General features: G+C 44.9%; 1 protein-coding gene across 1 annotated transcript in view; it reads right to left on the bottom strand.

Moving 5' to 3' along the window:
• LOC119436353 (flotillin-1-like) overlaps window positions 1-12,997 on the bottom strand; it is an 80,531-nt gene extending 67,534 nt beyond the window's left edge. The window contains exons 1-3 of the mRNA XM_037703171.2: window positions 12,761-12,997; window positions 7,482-7,557; window positions 6,468-6,558 (exon numbers count right to left, since the gene is read on the bottom strand). Coding sequence (XP_037559099.1) covers window positions 6,468-6,558; window positions 7,482-7,557; window positions 12,761-12,809 — 216 coding nt within the window. The 5' untranslated portion in view covers window positions 12,810-12,997. The remainder of the gene's footprint in view (window positions 1-6,467; window positions 6,559-7,481; window positions 7,558-12,760) is intronic.
• Window positions 12,998-17,912: the final 4,915 nt, after the last annotated feature.

Raw genomic sequence — 17,912 nt, 5'->3', positions numbered from 1 at the left:
CACTCACTGCCTTCCAATTTCCAAAATGCCGAGTTTCGACAAGATGCTTTTTTTTTTTAGCTATGGGACTGAACTTTAACCTGTAGTGCTCTTCCTGTCTTTGTGATGCGATGTGCTTCTATCTCCCTTCTTTCCTCCTATTCAAGTGGGTAGCTGCGGTGTATATTTCAGGAGGTAACTGCTAGCATGCTTCTCTATACCTGTGTGGTTTGTATATGTCTCAATGAAATAATAATAATGATAATAGTAATAATAATAATACATCTGAAACTTCACTGCACTTTGTGTGCATTTCAAACTGGTTGCATTAAAAGGCAACAATTATTCGCTGCACTCTCAAGGAATGGAGGCTTCATACTGTAATTACTAGATCAACAGCTATCAATAAAAGGGGGGAAAAAAACCAAGGAAAAAATTTCTCAGTACTTCTTTAAACTTTTAGTTCACAACATATACTATTTACATCAATATAATGCAAGTTAACAGAATTCTTGGCCCGAGAAAGCACCTCCCATTGTATTCAGAACCATGATCCAAATAAGCTTTCTGGAAACACTGACCTCTCTAAGCCAGGTGTGCCGGTCTGAATAGTGATAATGCAACAGCCAAATAGAGGGTTCACTACAGTAATAAAAGTTATGACTTGAGTCCAATGACCAGATCCATGATAAGAATATGCATTAAGGGGTGTTAATGCGCAAATGCTGCAGATCTGATACACGCATCTGGATAATTGCAGTGCATCTTGTTCTTGTTACAATCTTCAGGGAAGTAGTGGGTGATTCCCCACCTACACATGACCACCTGCACATGTGCCGAGTCTGCACAGGCACCATATTGACCCAGGTAAAGAAAATTGATCATTTGAACCTGACCAATTCCCTGCCCCTACAGCAATATTTCCCCCACTGGTTTTGGTGATGTCTGATATAGTACCAGATAAGAACTGGGTAAATAATCAAGTTAGATCATCTCAACACTTATCTGGGCAGTAAATAATTGCCCACTATGCTATGCTAAATGGCTTTATTCTACCAACAGTTTTTCTACTGATGTGCTTAAAACAGCAATGCTTAAAGAAAAAAAAAATTTTAGGGCTTTACAGACCACATCTAGGAACTGATCCCGCGACCTCGTGCTTAGCAGAGAAACACCATAGCCACTGGGCTACTGCAGCGGGTCTGTCTTTACAGAAGATGGCACTCCTAAAATGCACCATATTAAACTGCCGCCTCAGCATCGGCACGTATCACACATGGATTGAGACTTGGAACCAACAAAATCCGTTACCTTGACCAAGAACAAGAGTATTTTGATGAGAATATATTTAATGGGGTCCTGAAACGGTTTGGACAAATTTTGTAAACATGTAGGGTACAGCTACAGTAAAACATTAGCACCACAATTTAAGTGAAGCATCTCGTATAACAGAGCTATGGACGATTACAAGTTGCCCTCCTCCATAGTCTACTTTTTCTCCTCAACTTCGTCGCCAAGTGATCGGGGCTAAGCTCACTGGCTCTGTGTCATGATGTGACGTGTCGCCTACTTCCGGTTGTCTTGGAGCCAGCACGCGAAGCCTCTCCAACCTCTCCGCTAGCCGCCTGGCTGTCCATCCCTAGAGCGCTTTCCAAGTGTGCATTGTGAGTATTCTGCTGCAGCACCGAGTGTGTCTGGTATTCCGGTAACCGCATGCGAGCTGGGCGTTTTGACCGATGGGCAGAGGCATAAACTAAAGCCCCTCCATTCTACTATCGCGGTGATGAAGGAGCTTAGCGTAAACGTGAGCAGCCGCCTGCACGGTGCAGCCACCTGGTGGCACAGAGCTTAATCAGCCGAACACAGAGCTACTATTGCTGTAACCAAGCGTTTTTAAACAATTAAAAAGACAATGTGTACATGATTACGCTCCTGCCGAAAATTTAGACCAGCAGCCAAGCAAAATACACTTGGTTACTACTATATTAGCTCTGTCTGGTTGAGCTCTGTGCCACCAGGTGGCTTCACCGTGGAGGCCGTTCTCATTTGCACCTCCGCTTATCCAGTAAAACAACCAGCCCCTGTCTGCTTGCGCTTGTGTATACGTAAATACCAGACACGCTAAAATTCCATTGTGGTAGTAATCCTACGGCGTGAAGCGACGGCCGCAACCGCATTGATGCTGGTGCCGATTGAATACCAACAGCCCGATGCACTGCAGTCACACCACTTACATGTTGCCTTGCAGAGAGGTTCGATGTCATAGCTTGAAATGTTGCCGATCGCTAGATTTGCAGCCCACAACGTAACAAGGGCAATCCATGGTGCTCGCGAAAAGAAAGCTCGAGACCAGCATTGACCGCGCAGCTCGCGTCAACATGGAGAATGTTGTAACACAAGCAGATGTCACTTGCTGTGTGCTGAAAGTGCTTGAGTGTAGTGTTTAAGTATCGTCGTATATTCTCTTACTTTTTTAAAATGCATAAGCATTTCTATGCCTACACAACGAGGAAACCCGTCCATCCGTCTGTCACGTAAAAAGACTTGCTATAAAGAAATTAATGTATAGAACAAAATAAATTCGAAAGGAAAAATGCTGGCAGTGGCGAGTTTCAAACCTACGACCCCATGCTCAGAAGCCAAGTGTCTGACCCACTGGGCTAAACACACACACTTGCAGGAGTGAATATATCTGAACCATATGAATGTGTTGTACCATCAGTACAAAACAAATGTCAAAGGAGAACAGTTTCTATGAAGGCTTTGTTGAAAGATTTGGTGATGGTAGAATAAAATCCATCTCTAGGATCACATGTAGAGTCGACTAGGAGCATTCTAGACATAAGGAAAATTCAGCTTTTGCGAAAATTGAATGCTAAACACGCCACATCCCCAATACGTTTAGGTGGTCGCAGAATGTGCCTTCCATTGGGGCGTTCCTTCAATGACAGAAATGCCACCAATTTTTGAGGGCTCATAGGCTTCACGTCACGCAATGAAGACAGATAAGCAATCCAGGAGTTGATAAGGATGATAAGGAGTGATGAGGGGTTATATGGGTCTCATCCCAGTTGATATTTGTTCAACCCAAATGGATAAGGTGCTAAAGAGTAATAAGGGCTTATAATGGTCCGAGCAATTCTGATAAGGTTTATTTGCTGATAAGGTTGGATCAAGTTTGATAAGGGTTGAAAAGGACAGATAAGGGTTGAAAAGGACAGATAAGGGTTGAAAAGGACAGATAAGGGTTGAAAAGGACAGATAAGGGTTGAAAAGGACAGATAAGGGTTGAAAAGAATCGGATTGATTGCGATAAGATTGATAACAAGCAATAATGTTTTATACTGGTCGGATCAAGTTTCATAACAATGATAATGACAAGGCTACGTGGAGATGAGCAAGTGGCACAATGCTTACACATACTTAGACAATTCCCAGAGGAGTTTCTGCATGACTATTTTATAGAAACAGATTAACCAACTTTAACTATTACGAACAACATTTGTTCACCATAAAGTTGGAAAAATTATCGATCATGCAACCTGGGTAGCCAATCAGATAGCTCGCCCAATTGATGTCAATTTGGATAACTAAATTGGGAGAGGGCGGCTGGAAACAGAGGAGTGGAGCTGCTGCGATTGGAAGCTATCCCCATTTTTAAGACCTTATAATAAATTGCATGCTTTACGCGAAGCGCTTAAATGCGTCACTTAAAGGGGCCCTGAACCACTTTTTATCGAAGTGGAGAAAAGACAATTTAGGTGAAAATAGGCTATTTCAGAAATACTTTGCCGCAAATAGTACTTCAATGCGTTCAGCATAAGCGGAGTTATTGGCAATCAAACACAGCCTAAGCTGTGCTCCCCCTTCCTTCTTCAATGCCTTGCAATGCGAAGGCTACGGCGGAGTGGGGCAGGGCCACAACGTCACCATGGCACGCAGTTCAAATTTCCAGTTTTGGTCAGAGAGCCGCAGTGCGCTTAGCCAGTGGACTCGTGGCGGCACCCCGCGGCGGCCGCGGTGTAACCGACCGCAGCGACCAAAAGCAGCTGCGTATTGGAATGTGCTTTATTGTGCAATAAAGCACACAGAAGAGAGGATCATGGCTTTTTTGAAACGAGGGCGTTTGAGAGAAAGTTGACTTCGCGCGCCGCTTGCGAGCTCAACGCACCACGTACGAATACAAAACTTGGCCGAGATGTTCACAGCAGCGTATGCTACCCGCGGACTATGCTGTTTCACCAAGCCCGATGGGTGGTTCAGGGCCCCTTTAATGATCAGAAGGACCTACCCTAACAACTCCGTACGTTTGTACAAAATCGTCAAAATCGTTAGAGGGTCCCTTTGGGCGACTGTCCTATCAATAATGTCTTCTTTGTGGTTCCATGTCTTGCACTTCAACCTCTTCCAAATATGCTTCACCAACTGGCCCAAAAGAATACTCAAACTTTTAATGAGCTTCTTGCAGCAAAGACCCTGAATATATGAGCATTTGTTAAAAATTTACTACAGCAGCTTTTAGTAGAAAACATTAACATAAGCAGAAAAAAATAACAGCAAGATTGATTTGAAGGTTACAGAACGTGTGTTGCAGAAGACGCCTACAATGCCCCCTGTACGGAAGCAAACTAACATCACATTGCCCTTGAAATGATACATACATCACTAAATAAATAGTACACATGATATCTGTAGGTTTATGAACTGCAAACTATGACATTTTACAGGAAACACAGAAAGGCTGGAAGGAGTGGAGAAATCTATTTCGGGGGGAGGGAGGGGGTTCCCCACCAACAACTACCATTCCTCCCCCTCCTTCACCCTCTCTCTCTCTCTCTCTCACAACACACACACACACACACACACACACACACACACACACACACACACACATATATATTTTTAAACTAAAATTTTGTTTACGAACAGATGCATTTCTATATGTCGATGACCTAGCTGATATGTGACTTGGAAAAGAGAACAGTGCTTTCGGCGTTGTGGGCATGGCTATATTATTCTATATTTAAAAATACAGGACCGAAGCTTTGCGCTATAACTCGACAGCATCATAATTGATGCAAGTTTCACTCACTTTCGGTGACCTGCTGTCGACTTGTTTGAAGAGATGTTTGGATGCAACTTGCGATCATGTTATTGTAGTCATCCCGCAATGCATATTGTTAATTGATCACACTCGAAAATTGAGGCAGACAGTCCGAAGCAGGGCTGCGTCCTGTTTAGAAGCCTTTGTGAAAATTACGGCATCCATAGTTGGCAGTAAAATAGGGGCCAGTACCTCCGAGAGATTTGAAAGTGTGGTGTCTCCTGACACCGTCTATTCTGAAAATTGCCGAGACGTTTAGTTAGGATGGGCTCTCTGCAGCAAGCAGTGACGAGACACTCTCCCTATGTCTATAACTATCCTGCAACTACCTTCTTGTCGCCTTTTATGCACCCCCCCTCCCCTCTCCTTGTATCCATCACCCCACTCCCTTCTTAAAATTTTTATCCATTAGTCACTATCGCACTCGGCGGCCCCTAACGTTCCTATATTTGTTTCTGTGTGGACTTTGAGGCCATTCACCTAACTACCCTCACACCTGTTTGTTGTGGCAGTTTATTAGCTTGCCTGGCCCAGCACCCCCCCGTCCTTGATATATTTTGCCGTGCACAAATCAGCGCTTTGTAGGTCCTTTTTGTCCCATTTTTTGCCCTGTTTTCATTCTTAACAGTGTGTACAAACTAGCCTAACAGTAAGCTCTTAAGTTTAATACCATAATGAAAGTCAGAGACAAGAAAAAAAAAAAGGGGTTGCTTGTTATGCGTTTCCTAGACAAGCAAGTCGCAATATTTTTCAGAATGTTTTTCTTCTGCGCAGCATGGTTGACCATTCGATCAAGTATCAGAAATGAGAAGCTCTTCGACGACACGAAGGCCTGGTGGAGAGCAGCAGTGACCCCTTCGGACCACCATTAGCCCTCGCCTTGCTTTCACATTCAAGCTTACTCTTAAATCCATGTCGCTCTTTTGGAGCCCACCTCATCAAACTTTCTGTTCCATGGGGAAGAGGGGTGGGTTCGTCAAAAAATTTTGGAAGGGGGGGAGGGGGCTATGCCAATGGCTGGAAGGTTCAGTGAACATCGAAAGACTAGGTTTTTACTGATGTCCACTTAGAGCCACATAACACAATAAACAGCACGTACACCAAGAAGATTGGATGTGCATTTTATAACTAGGATACAAATGCCTATAACATACTTAGCTGCTTATGCACAGGTACACCCTATTGCAGAAAGATTAAGGCCAGCCAGTTACTGTTGCCCTTTGCTTTTTGCATCTAAGGTGTACAAATGAAGCTATCTGCAAGCAGGTCTACATATAAACTGTCGCCACATTTTCACAACAGTGTACTGTGGAAACTGGGTTGACTTGACCACATACAGCTGCAATGATCAGACAGTAGCTGAAAAAACAAAAAGGCTACTAACCTGAGCTATGCCTGTGACTGATATAGGAACGCCCTGTTGTGTGTAGACCTTGGGGCTCTCAATGGTCAACGTCATGGTGTTCAGGCTGATTCTACAAGGATCAGGAAGAACCACTCAATGTGTTGTAGACATGGATATGCAGAAAGAAAGAAGCATGGTGCTGTATATGGAGGTGCACAAGCAGGGTCAAAAGTTAAGAGGATGAGGGATAGTACACATAGCACATTTGAAATCAAAACTGCATATGCTCAGGTTTGGGAAATATTTTGCTTTTTCTGAGGGGGGGGGCGGCCCTCAGAAAAAGCAAAATATTTCCCAAACCTGAGCATATGCAGTTTTGATTTCAAATGTGCTATGTGTACTAGTAAATACAACCCACATAGTGTTGTACCATTTTGATCGCTGCAAGCTAAAACTGGGCTGACATTTTACCTCTGCAGAAGTCGCATCCTGTTAACTTTTGAGCTTGCCTGCACATATAAGAACCAACATGCCCTTCAGCTTATACAAAGTACATATACACTTATCCCATTGAAATGCAAGTGTCAGCCCAAATCAACCCAAATGACAAAAGTGAAGTGAGGGTTTATGCAAACATTTTCAAGTAGTCAGGGCAGGTGCAGCTAGGCATGGGACCGTCTAAATGCACTTAAAAATATGAAAATTAATTTGCAGTCTGTTTATCGCAAATGAATTGCCAAAAAAAAAAAGCAGAGCAATAATTTTATTGTTGTTCCGTTGAATTTCAACATATTTCAAGTGATACCTAATGAACACAAAACATTTAGGTAGAGTGGCATACTTCTCGTGCTAAAGGATTAGATTAATACTATGGCAACCAGCCCTTGCACATTCCAAAACAAGAAAAATAGTACAAACGAATGAGTGGTGCATGGAAGAGCTCCCTACCTCAATAGGGAGCCACCAAACACTCTTCACAAGAAAAAAAACAACCAATACACACAAACAGCCTTCAAAGCCTGACGTCTGAGCACAGTCCCATCCATCACTCACTTTTGCACTCTCTGGATTATGGGCCAGACGAAGACCCTGCCCCCAGGAACCAACAGCGGGTGGGCATGGCAGCACCCTGTCGGGGGTACGAGCAGAGCAGAAGTGACCTTGTCAAAATATTCCGCGCAACCAAAAACCAGACGCCAAGAAGAAAAAACACTCAATCAAAAGGTGAACAGGAAAGGTGGCTTGTTATGTAAGCTTGCAGAACTGAAGGCTTCTACAGTTGCTAAGAGCCCCCCCCCCCCCAGCCATTGAAGCTCACATTTCACTGAGGTACACACATTTTACTCATACCTAGCAGAGATATGTTTAATCAAGGAGTACAGGAAGCATATGCAAATGTCTTAGCAAATATCTATATAGATTCCACAGCTACCTTAATTCCACACAGGAAAGGCAAATACTGATCAAGAAAGGGGTCAGGAAAGGAGACAATATATCCCAATGCTATTCACTGCATATTCAGAAGTATTCAAGTTATGGAAGGGTTTGGGGTGAGGATCAATGGGCAGCATCTCAGCAACCTGCTGTTTTCAGATGACATTGTCCTGCTTAACAATGATTGGTATGACTTGCAACAAATGAATTAGGGCTATAGGAAAGGAAGTTTAAAAGTAGGTATAAATATTAATATGCAGAAGGGCTAAGGTAATGCTCACAGCCTAGCAAGAGAACAAGTACATGAGGAATGTGTGACCAATTTGTCACTGGCAGTCAGCCCCTACAACATGTGCAAGAGTATCTTTAGGCCAATTAGTCAAAGAGGACCCTGATCATGAGAAGGAAATTAACAGAATAAAAATAGGTTGCAGCGCACACAGTAAAGCCATTACCATGTCATGACTGACAGCTTACCACTATCCTTTAAAAGAAAAATGTATAATCACTGCATTTTACTGTACTAACACATGGGGCAGAAGCTTGAGAAAATAAGTACCGTACAATGAGCAATGAAAAAAAAAAAAATTAGGTGCGCAGTTACAAAACATAACTAAATTCTGGGGTTTAAGTGCCAAAACAACAATATGGTTATCAGGCACGCCATAGCGGGGGAACTTCGAATTAGTTACGACCTCCTTGGATTATTTAACACTCACCCAAGACACGGTACACAGGCGTTTTCGCATTTTGCCCCCATCGAAATGCGAATCGAAATGCCCAACGAAATCCATGGCCAGGATTTGATCCCGCGCCCTCGGGTTTGGCAGTGTAACGCCATAGACACTATGCCAGGACAGCGGGTCAGGTGCAACATTAAGAGGCAGGAATACAGTGGTATGGATGAGAGAGTGAATGGGTGTAGCCGATATTTTAGTTGACATTAAGAGGACGAAATGGTGTTGGGCATGCCATGAATGTGTACAACAGATAACCAATGGCTTATTAGAGCTAGAGAATGGATGCCAAGAGAAAGAAAACGCAGCTGGGGACGGCAGATAATTAGGTGGTGCGATGAAATTAGGAAATTTGCAAGCATAAGATTGTGTCGGCTAATTGGAGGGGGGTAATTGGAGGTAGCTAGGAGAGGGTTTCATCCTCCAGTGGACATAAATAGGCTGATGAGGAATAGGAAAGTATGCCCCCCGCCCCTGCTAGGTTCTCAGATTAACTTTCAGCCAGCTTAATAATTTGAATGCAAGGCATCTGACAAAAGAAAACGTTAGATCAATACATGGTGACATTGCACAAGTGCATGCACTAAGAATTCATAGGTACAGTCAGGAGGGAGCTGTTGAGGTCACAGCACTCCTCTCTCACTGCACTGTACATAACTTTGTAATCGCATTTGTCAAGACTGAGCTACAGCAACAGATGTCTCATATCAGTTGTCTGCTGGTAGGCAAGAAAAATGGTTTCTGTACTTCCGATTACAACATGTAAGATGGCATGGTTATTTGTGCATGAAAGTGCATTCAGCTGAAGTTTGGTTGTTCTATCAGAATTTTATATTCTGTTTCAAATACAACAATATTACTCTTATATGATACTAGAGAAGAAAGAACAGCTGGGCACAGTCTGATTAGGTCCAATGCCAAAGTTTTAAGTCCTCGAACAATTTTCTACACCAAAATTTACAATCAAATTAGTCATCAAGACAAATGGACAGTCATGATGTGCAAGACAGCCTTTATAGGTGTAAAAAAAATTCAATTCTAAAGTTTTACATGCCAAAAACATGAATTGATTATGAGGCAGGTTGTAGTGGGAACAATTTTAACCACCTGGGGGTTCTCTAACGTGTGCCCAATGCATGATACACGAGTGGTTTTGCATTCCGCCTTCATAGGAATGCAGCTCTCATGGCCAGGATTGAACCCATGACCTCATGCTCAGCAGCACAATGCCATAGCCACTGGGCTACTGCGTTCACAAGTCTAGCGAACAATGATAAAGTATTAACTAATTTAACGTTATGTCACATAAGCGGAATTTTCTAGGGAGGGAGCGTCAAGTACTGAGTCTGTCATTAACTACAGCCAACGTCAAAATTTTTTTCTAGGCTCAATAAACACCTGCAAAATAACAAACAAAAACTATGCCATTATGCACTTGAATTGAGGCATTCCCAAGCATACTTTAACTAATGAAGCCTATATACTGGCTGCAGAGTGACGGGCCGCAGCATACAGTGCCAGCTAGAAAGTTGGCACCAAAAATTGAAAATGCCCACAGCCACAAATAAGCGATGGGCTAGCAATGAGAGAATGGAGAGAATGCTGCCTTGCTGCAAACACAAGGGCTTTGATCAATAAAAATAAGCTTGGGAGTGCATTAATCCAAGCCACGGTGGTTGTGATTAAGGTACACAAGCACAAAGTGCTGCCATTTTTCACATTATGCGATGTTTCTCCATAGCTCAGAAACACACACACACACGTTCATTGGTTGATTGATTGGCTTACTGACGAATTCACATGCAATAATGAGGGGAAAAAATGGAAACATGGTAACCTAGCTGGTACAACAAGCTGCAATTTAATAAACCTGCATTTAATAGTTCATGACGTGGGATAGGGAGGAGAGTTTATCTGATATTCAATGCCATTTCATATTTATTAAGAGTGCTACCGCTATGGAAGGCATGTTTATTGTGCTCCTACATTAATGGAGCAATGTTCAGTGGCACAACAGTACTAAGAAAAATACTCTAATTCAGAAGAGGTGGTGTTTTCTTGTCTAGTATATAACTGTACCAAAACGAATGGGGCTAAAACAAAGAACTAAAACCAGCTTAATTAGCATCCTAGGACTATTACAAAAAAGAATGAGAAAGAAAGCAATCAGTTTTCTGCTGATTTTAGCTAGAGATGTTTGAAAGCATCCCTTTGCAGTGACAAGGCGGCTTCTAGTCATGCATCTCGGGCTGAGTGTTTTTTCTTTCTTCCCGTTTTTCTTTTAAAAGTTCAATCTTTCTTTGATGTTTAGCCAAAGACCGAACTTTCAGTTTATTTTGGCGATTGAGTTGTTAAATGTGTCTTTTTTGCAACTCTTGACAAAACAGCATAGCATTTTCTTCTCGCCAACTTTTTAAAAATTTATTGGCATTTTCAGCTAGTGTAATATGCAACAGCACATGTTTGTATTATTTTTATCAGCAGAGTTGTAGTGGCAAACAGTGAAATATGATATGGGCTGAATGTGGTGCTATCATGAAACATACAGGGTTTGTTCGAAAAGTAATGTCAGTGATTATATAGTGAAGCGACTATACGTCGGCGCGCGCTAGGACCAGTTGGGATTGGTGGAGGGGTGGAGGCTTTTCCGTGAAACTCGTTTTCATTTCCCATGCAAGCCGCAATGCAACGCTCGTTGGAACAAAGGATTGCCTTCAAGATTTGTGTGAAACTCAGCAAGTCCCACAGTGAAACTATTTCCGATGATAAAGACGGCCTTTGGTGATAACTGTTTGTCAGAACGTCAAGTCTACCAGTGGTGCTTGAAAACTCCAATGAAAGGACATCATTTCGGGACAGTTTACAAAGTCAAAGAGGCTTGCACCAAGGCTCTAAAGGACTTTCCGGAGGAGGCCTACCGTGACTCCTTCGATGCTTGGAAATCTTGCTGGAAGCGATGTATCGATGCAGGAGGAGCCTATTTTGAAACCTTTTAATGTGTTGTACTGATCTGATCAATAACTATTTTTTATTCGACTCACTGACATTACTTTTCGGACATACCCTGTATGCAATTGTCATACAAACCAGCCATCCAATTGATGCAACTCAACAAATTTTCTTGAAATGTGACAACAAAAACCGCGATGTAGAGGGATGGTGACTACAGTAAGCGGTACACTCGCTGTTACATTAGACATTTACTAAGCACAATGCTGTCAAGATCAATGATCACTTTTACTTAGCCCCATGACAAGGAAAACAATTCACATTTTACACTGACCGCAAGCAATGTATAACAAGCCTAGTCTTTGTGCTGCATTATACAATTTAGTGATAACTGAACACATTGATACTACGAAAGTACTACAAATTTGTCTTTCTCCTGTGCCTAAATGTCCTCGAATACGAACTTTCTCATATGGAAGCGAATTTTTGAATGTGCATTACGCCTACATTTCTTTTTTTCGTGTTTTTCGGTTTCACACAAAAAGCTGAGCCATACGTACCCGAGGAAACGTGCGCCTCGGGTACGTTATTTACAACATCTTATGTGCTAGCCTGATAGAGCGTGTCGGTATAAAATAAACGCATCACATCAACCACTCGCCAGGCCCAGCTGCAGTCCGCAGTACGTACGTTGCAGCGCGAGAAATTGAGACTACACTTTGAAATTAGCAAGCTTGAAAAACTGCAGCTTCTTGGGAACATCGGAGACATAACTACTTCGCGCTACAAGCCAAGCGGACCGTCACCACAACGCAGTCTATGTAGCACCATAAAGGTATCGTCAGAGCAAAAGTTGTAGCAGCATATCAGCCACGCGCCACAACTTCAAGGCGAGTCGCGCGCTCGCAAAGAGATAAACAGCGTCAGCCGTCGCGACACACATATGTAGCAATACAAGCCTTCACTTCTCTTTTTCACGACAAGTGTTTCGGTTAGTTCTTTCCTTGTTTGCACGCTGACCAATTTTTCAACGCACTAATTACAATAAATACGTTTACGCCCGACGCTTCATTGCGGTTGCCTTTGCGACGTTTTAAAAACTGCAATGACAACCGGGTTGAAACCCTAGGCCTATTGTTGATGTTTTGCGGGAAATCGCTCGCGAAGGGGCGGGGCATCTGAGCAAGGAAGGGGCCAAACAGGAAAACTTACCGGACACGACCAGAGCCTCGTTGGGCCCACAAGCGACGAAACCGACCATGGCGAGCGTCTAGCGTTTATCAGCAAGGAAAAGGCAGCTGACGACAGAGCATAGCAATTAGGACAACCGCTTCTCTCTCGCTCGCCCCTACAGCTGCACAGTACCGCTGCACTACACTCCGCACCGGCGCGCGCACTCCAGCAGACTTCGCTCCTTCGCTCGCGCAACGGCGTAGCGAAAAATCGTTGACCGGAACAGGGTTGCCAAGTGGCACCGCTATTGTCACTAAACTTGATCTATTTTAGCGATCAAACAGAACAACAGAGCTGGCTTCGGATTTGGTGAAGTGTTCTTGTTTGGTTTTCCGTAGAATGACGTGTTGTGAAATAGCATACAATCCTCCGCCTGTGCGGCAAATCACAACAAACTTGTGTGCCGCTCGTGGGTGACGTCAGAAGAAGTCGCCATTTATTCGCGACTCCCAGCAATTCATGGAGCAAGGAAAATATAGGAGGGAACATGGAGGAAGGAACATTTTTTTCTCCCTCCATGGCCTTGAAGACGCGCCTGGCTACACCATAGAGTTTCACACTATAAAACCTAGAGGGAAATGTGGCGCTGCTGCGCCGTGGTATGCAAGAAAGGGTGTGTTTACAGTGTACTAGAATAGGTGTGTTCCAATATTCGCTTTAGACGGCTCGTGACTCCACTCTATCCCTTCTTTCGCTCCCACTTACCCCTCCCCGTTGGCGCTGAGCCGTGCTCCCTCAAGGGCTGCAGAAGATAGCGTCAACCTTTCCCTTTCCTCACGAACCACCACTTATCAGACGGCTAAATAGACAGCTAAGTGGACAGCGGCCATGGCGGTAAAAAATACATGGAGCATAGAGTTTCTAAATCAAAAACTTTTAAACACATCTGCTGCAGTGCTATTTTGGACGCTTGTGGCCTCTTACGAGCATGCTTCACTATATTTTATGTTGACGTACCGCTTCTTCTGAAGTGCGCGCCAGCAACTGTTATGTCGTGGCTTTGCGCTTACCCGTTTTGCGACAGCAGGGGCCGTATTCTGAAACGTTCGCCTAGGCGAAATTTCTTTTTTCGCTTTCAGGCGTGCGCCGATTGGCTGTTTTAGCAAAATTAAATGAGCTGATTGGGTGGTTGAGCCCGACGTCATTCAATTTGCCCAACCAGCCAATCAGCGCGCACGCTGATTTCGCCTAGGCGAAATTTCGCCTAGGCGAACGTTTCAGAATACGGCCCCAGACTACAGCCAGGAAGCAGCAACCTTTCCTACCACAAGTAAGTTTGTGTTCTACGGATTGTAGCAACTGCGCTTGGAGCAAAACTAGCGAAACCAAAACTGACAAAAAAATACCTGTAGACTAGTTCGCCAGTCAACAGAATACCAATCCGTAGCCTGTACTTCCCATCATTATAGTGCCTAGAATATACGTAAGTATATTCTGGGCACTATACCATCATTACCATGATAGTTGAACGATCGCAGTGCCACATTGCCCTCTAGTTATAGTAATATGAAACTCTATGACATGGAGCATCACAGGAAGGGCCGTTTGGTAAACGTCAATTTGACGTTGCGTGACGTTGCGCTGGGCCACCATTGCAGAGATTTTCCGCCATAATTTGTGGTGCGACGAGCCGCGCGAATTATGGTAATCCAGCGGCCATATGCAATGGCAGTGGAGAGGCATGCGTATCGCCGCATTTTCCCTGTCATTTCGGACCATAAAAATCTTTTGTTCACAACGCGTGTTCATAGCATTTGCATCGCTCTCGGGTGGTGTTGGCATTTGTGTTTTGAACCATCATTTTTATTAAAAGCACGTTTATTTGAAATAATATTGGTTGATCGAAACTAGCAAACTTTCGGCGACATTTTGCAGTTTTAATTATGGCGTTTGTATTGTAATCAATATTAACAATTTTTCGCGTCATCAAAGGCTATGACAACGGTGACATCTTAATTTATAAAAAGAAATGTACGCAAGGCAGCGCCTTGAAGTTTCCTCTCGCGGTGCGAGTAAGAAGCGAAGTGAACAAGAGATGGCAGCGCCGGCGCTTGCGTCGCGCAAGCGAATACCTGTGGCGTGCGCAACGCTATCGATGATATTCGGCCGCTTCTCGCCCAGACGAGTCGGGCTGAGTCACTTGCGTTTCACGAGAATGTGATAACGCGGCCTAGAGCGTGGGCCACGGTGTAAGATATATACTCTTTAGGTGGGGACAGTTCTCGGCTTGCTTGCTAGACGCGATCGACCATGCAGATAAAGTAGCAAGGGCGCGCGTCTATCGGGGCGGTGACGGCAGCGGATACCTATCGGCGTAACGACGCAACTTCAGTTAGAACGCAGGCGAGACCGTGCGCCGACAAGGAACGCGCGCATGCCCTCTCCCCGGTGACCTACTTTCGTGCGTCACTCAATCATTTAGGATTTCCCGCGAACCGCCGGTTGCTATAACAACGGGAGATTAAACCAATAAAAAGCTTTCTGTGTTTAAGTTGCGTCGTACTGCCGATAGGTATCCGCTGCCGTCACTGGGCCGATCGGCGCGCGCCTTTGCTACTTTATCTGGTCGATCGAGTCTGGCGAGTGTCTTCACCTAAAGAGTATATATCTTACACCGTGGCGTGGGCTGATCATCACTGGCAGGTTGCGTATGTTGTCTCAAGGCAGAAAGCAAGCACGTGGGCGCCAATATACGAAGACTCATTCCATTCCCCGAGGACACGCATCCTAGCTAATGAAGCTGACGACAGCTTGTGCCCATGCAGACGATGGAAGCGAGAAACGATTTTGATGGAATAATCGTACGCTTTGAGCTAGCTGCTTTATTTCTACTGGGGAGGAAAACTGTTTTCCTTTATCAATAACACTAAGTTCAATGCCTACATTACAGTTTCTTAGGCGAAACGTCAAATTTGCGTCCCGCCTCGAAGAAAATGGCGGATTGTCCAGAATAGCGGCTCTTGTCGTCTGTTCTTGCTTTTCTTCGCTTCATTCCACGGCTTTTCTTCGCTTCGTAGATGAGGTCAGTAAACTTTATTGAGAGATGTAATATTGGTGAATAAAAGCCCTTTATGTAGATTTTATTTTAAGAACGCATTATCTGTGTAGCCATATCCACGTTTTAGATCAAGCCTGTACAACACCAGCCAGCACAAGCCTCGCAAACACATATTCCGTTATTCCCATGACGGCACAGCGACCTTTAAGAAACTCCCATAGAAGGTGGCGCCAGATCCCTCTCTAGGTGTTAAAGTTAGAAACTATATGGGCGAAAGCGTGAGAAGAAAAGTGTAGTGCGGCGACGATGGCTACGAGATGGAACCAGAGTAGCGCGCGTCGTCTGGGAGGTCTTTCAGCGGCAGCTGCTGTGAATCGCGCCCACGCGCTGACCCCACGCGCTGGCTCTCGTGATCTCCATATTAGCGAGGCAGTCGGGCCACACTTCGCTCCGTTTGCAACGTGCCGCATGAGACAGAGTGTCTGCGCCAGCCAATATATCGCGAAATGAAAACACGTATAGAGCTGCGCTCAAATTAGGCGTTCGGGAGTACCGTAATCGTGGGTGATTTTTTTTTGTAGGCGACACTGCGCGCTCTTCGCGTGTGGAAAGCAGACTAAACGGCATTAGAAAAGCACCAATAAAACTCTAACAGACGAACGGAACGACCAAGCACGAAAAGCGAGCGGCCGCACGGGTCCGGTTGCGTGGGCCAGACCAGGCTGGCGAATAGTTAAAAAAATGAAAAGTGGTAAAGGCGAAAGCTGGCGCGTCTGATCACGGTTGTTGTGCCATCAATGTGCCCCTCCCGTGTTTACCAAACAGCAACGTTCAGGGAAAGAAGCTGGAGCTCTTAAAGTAGAAGTATTTCTTCTATTTTGCGTACAACCAATCGTCTTACTGCGCACCAATGTCGCGACAGAAATGGGGATGAAACCGACGACTCAGATGTACCGACGTGTGAGATGGCGTGGGCTTTTCATCAGATAAGTAGCGATGTAGAAGTGACTTCAGGAATATTATATTTGTTGATGTAAAAGAAATAACCAGTGGGTTACATTTGATTGCAAACATCTTAATAATGAAAACTTCAAAATAATGCTATATCTTAAGCTCTGTACACCTCCACAGCCCGAACGAGTACTTGGCACAAGCCACCGGTGGCTTGTTTAACATAAACCATCACATTTCCTTAGTCCTTTTCGTTAGCGCGCGAGCGTTTGCCTTCGACAATGGCAAGGCAGGAAGGTAATATTGAACAAAAAAGAAATAACAGGCTAGAACACCGACCAACACAATTTTTTTTCTGACTTCAAATTTGCGACATGCACACTTGAGTGAGTGAAATAACTTTTATTACAGGTCCGGCGAGGACGCGAACTCGTCGCGCACCCGGCTAGTCCCACGTCGGGACCGGCAGGTCTAGCCCACCAGCCCGGTCGCGGGCACACCGGACAGCCAGGATTTGCTTGTCTAGAGCGGGGCTACGCAGAAGCGAGTCCCACTCATCCTTGCTGAACTTGGGGTATCTCGACCCGCACTCCCAGAGCATGTGTGCTAGAGTGGAGGTCTGCCCACAGGATGGGCAGGCGTCGTCGCGATATACGTCAGGGTAAACTTCGTGCAGAACGGCCAGACACGGATATGTGCCGGTCTGTAAAAGTCTAAGCGAAACAGCTTGCGCCCTATTCAATTTGGGGTGAGGGGGTGGAAAGACCCTTCTGGACATGTAGAAAAATTTTGTCACCTCGTTGTGAGTAGCGGGAGCATCCCTGTGGCCGTAGGGGGGAGGGGTGTCGGCTCTCCTTACAGAGGAAGCGCGGTCGGTGAGGTCGCGCGCAGCCTCGTGAGCAGACTCATTGAGGTTCGGGGGAGCACCCTCGACCGACCCTACGTGAGCGGGAAACCAGTGAATCGAATGATGCGTGAGAGCATCCGGATTGGAGACGCTAAGAAGACGAGCAGCCTGCTCGGCGATGCGACCCTTCTGAAAAGCCCTAACTGCCGTTTTGGAATCGCTGTAGATCTCAGACCCACGACCGTCTAGCAGGGCGAGGGCGATGGCGGCTTGCTCGGCGACTTCGGGGTCTGAAGTGCGAATTGAAGCGCTATTGGAAAGCTTGCCGCTGGAGT

The sequence above is a fragment of the Dermacentor silvarum genome, chromosome 1, assembly GCF_013339745.2.
Source record: "Dermacentor silvarum isolate Dsil-2018 chromosome 1, BIME_Dsil_1.4, whole genome shotgun sequence".
Taxonomy (NCBI): Eukaryota; Metazoa; Arthropoda; class Arachnida; order Ixodida; family Ixodidae; genus Dermacentor; species Dermacentor silvarum.
This window is presented reverse-complemented; position numbering and strand designations above follow the sequence as displayed.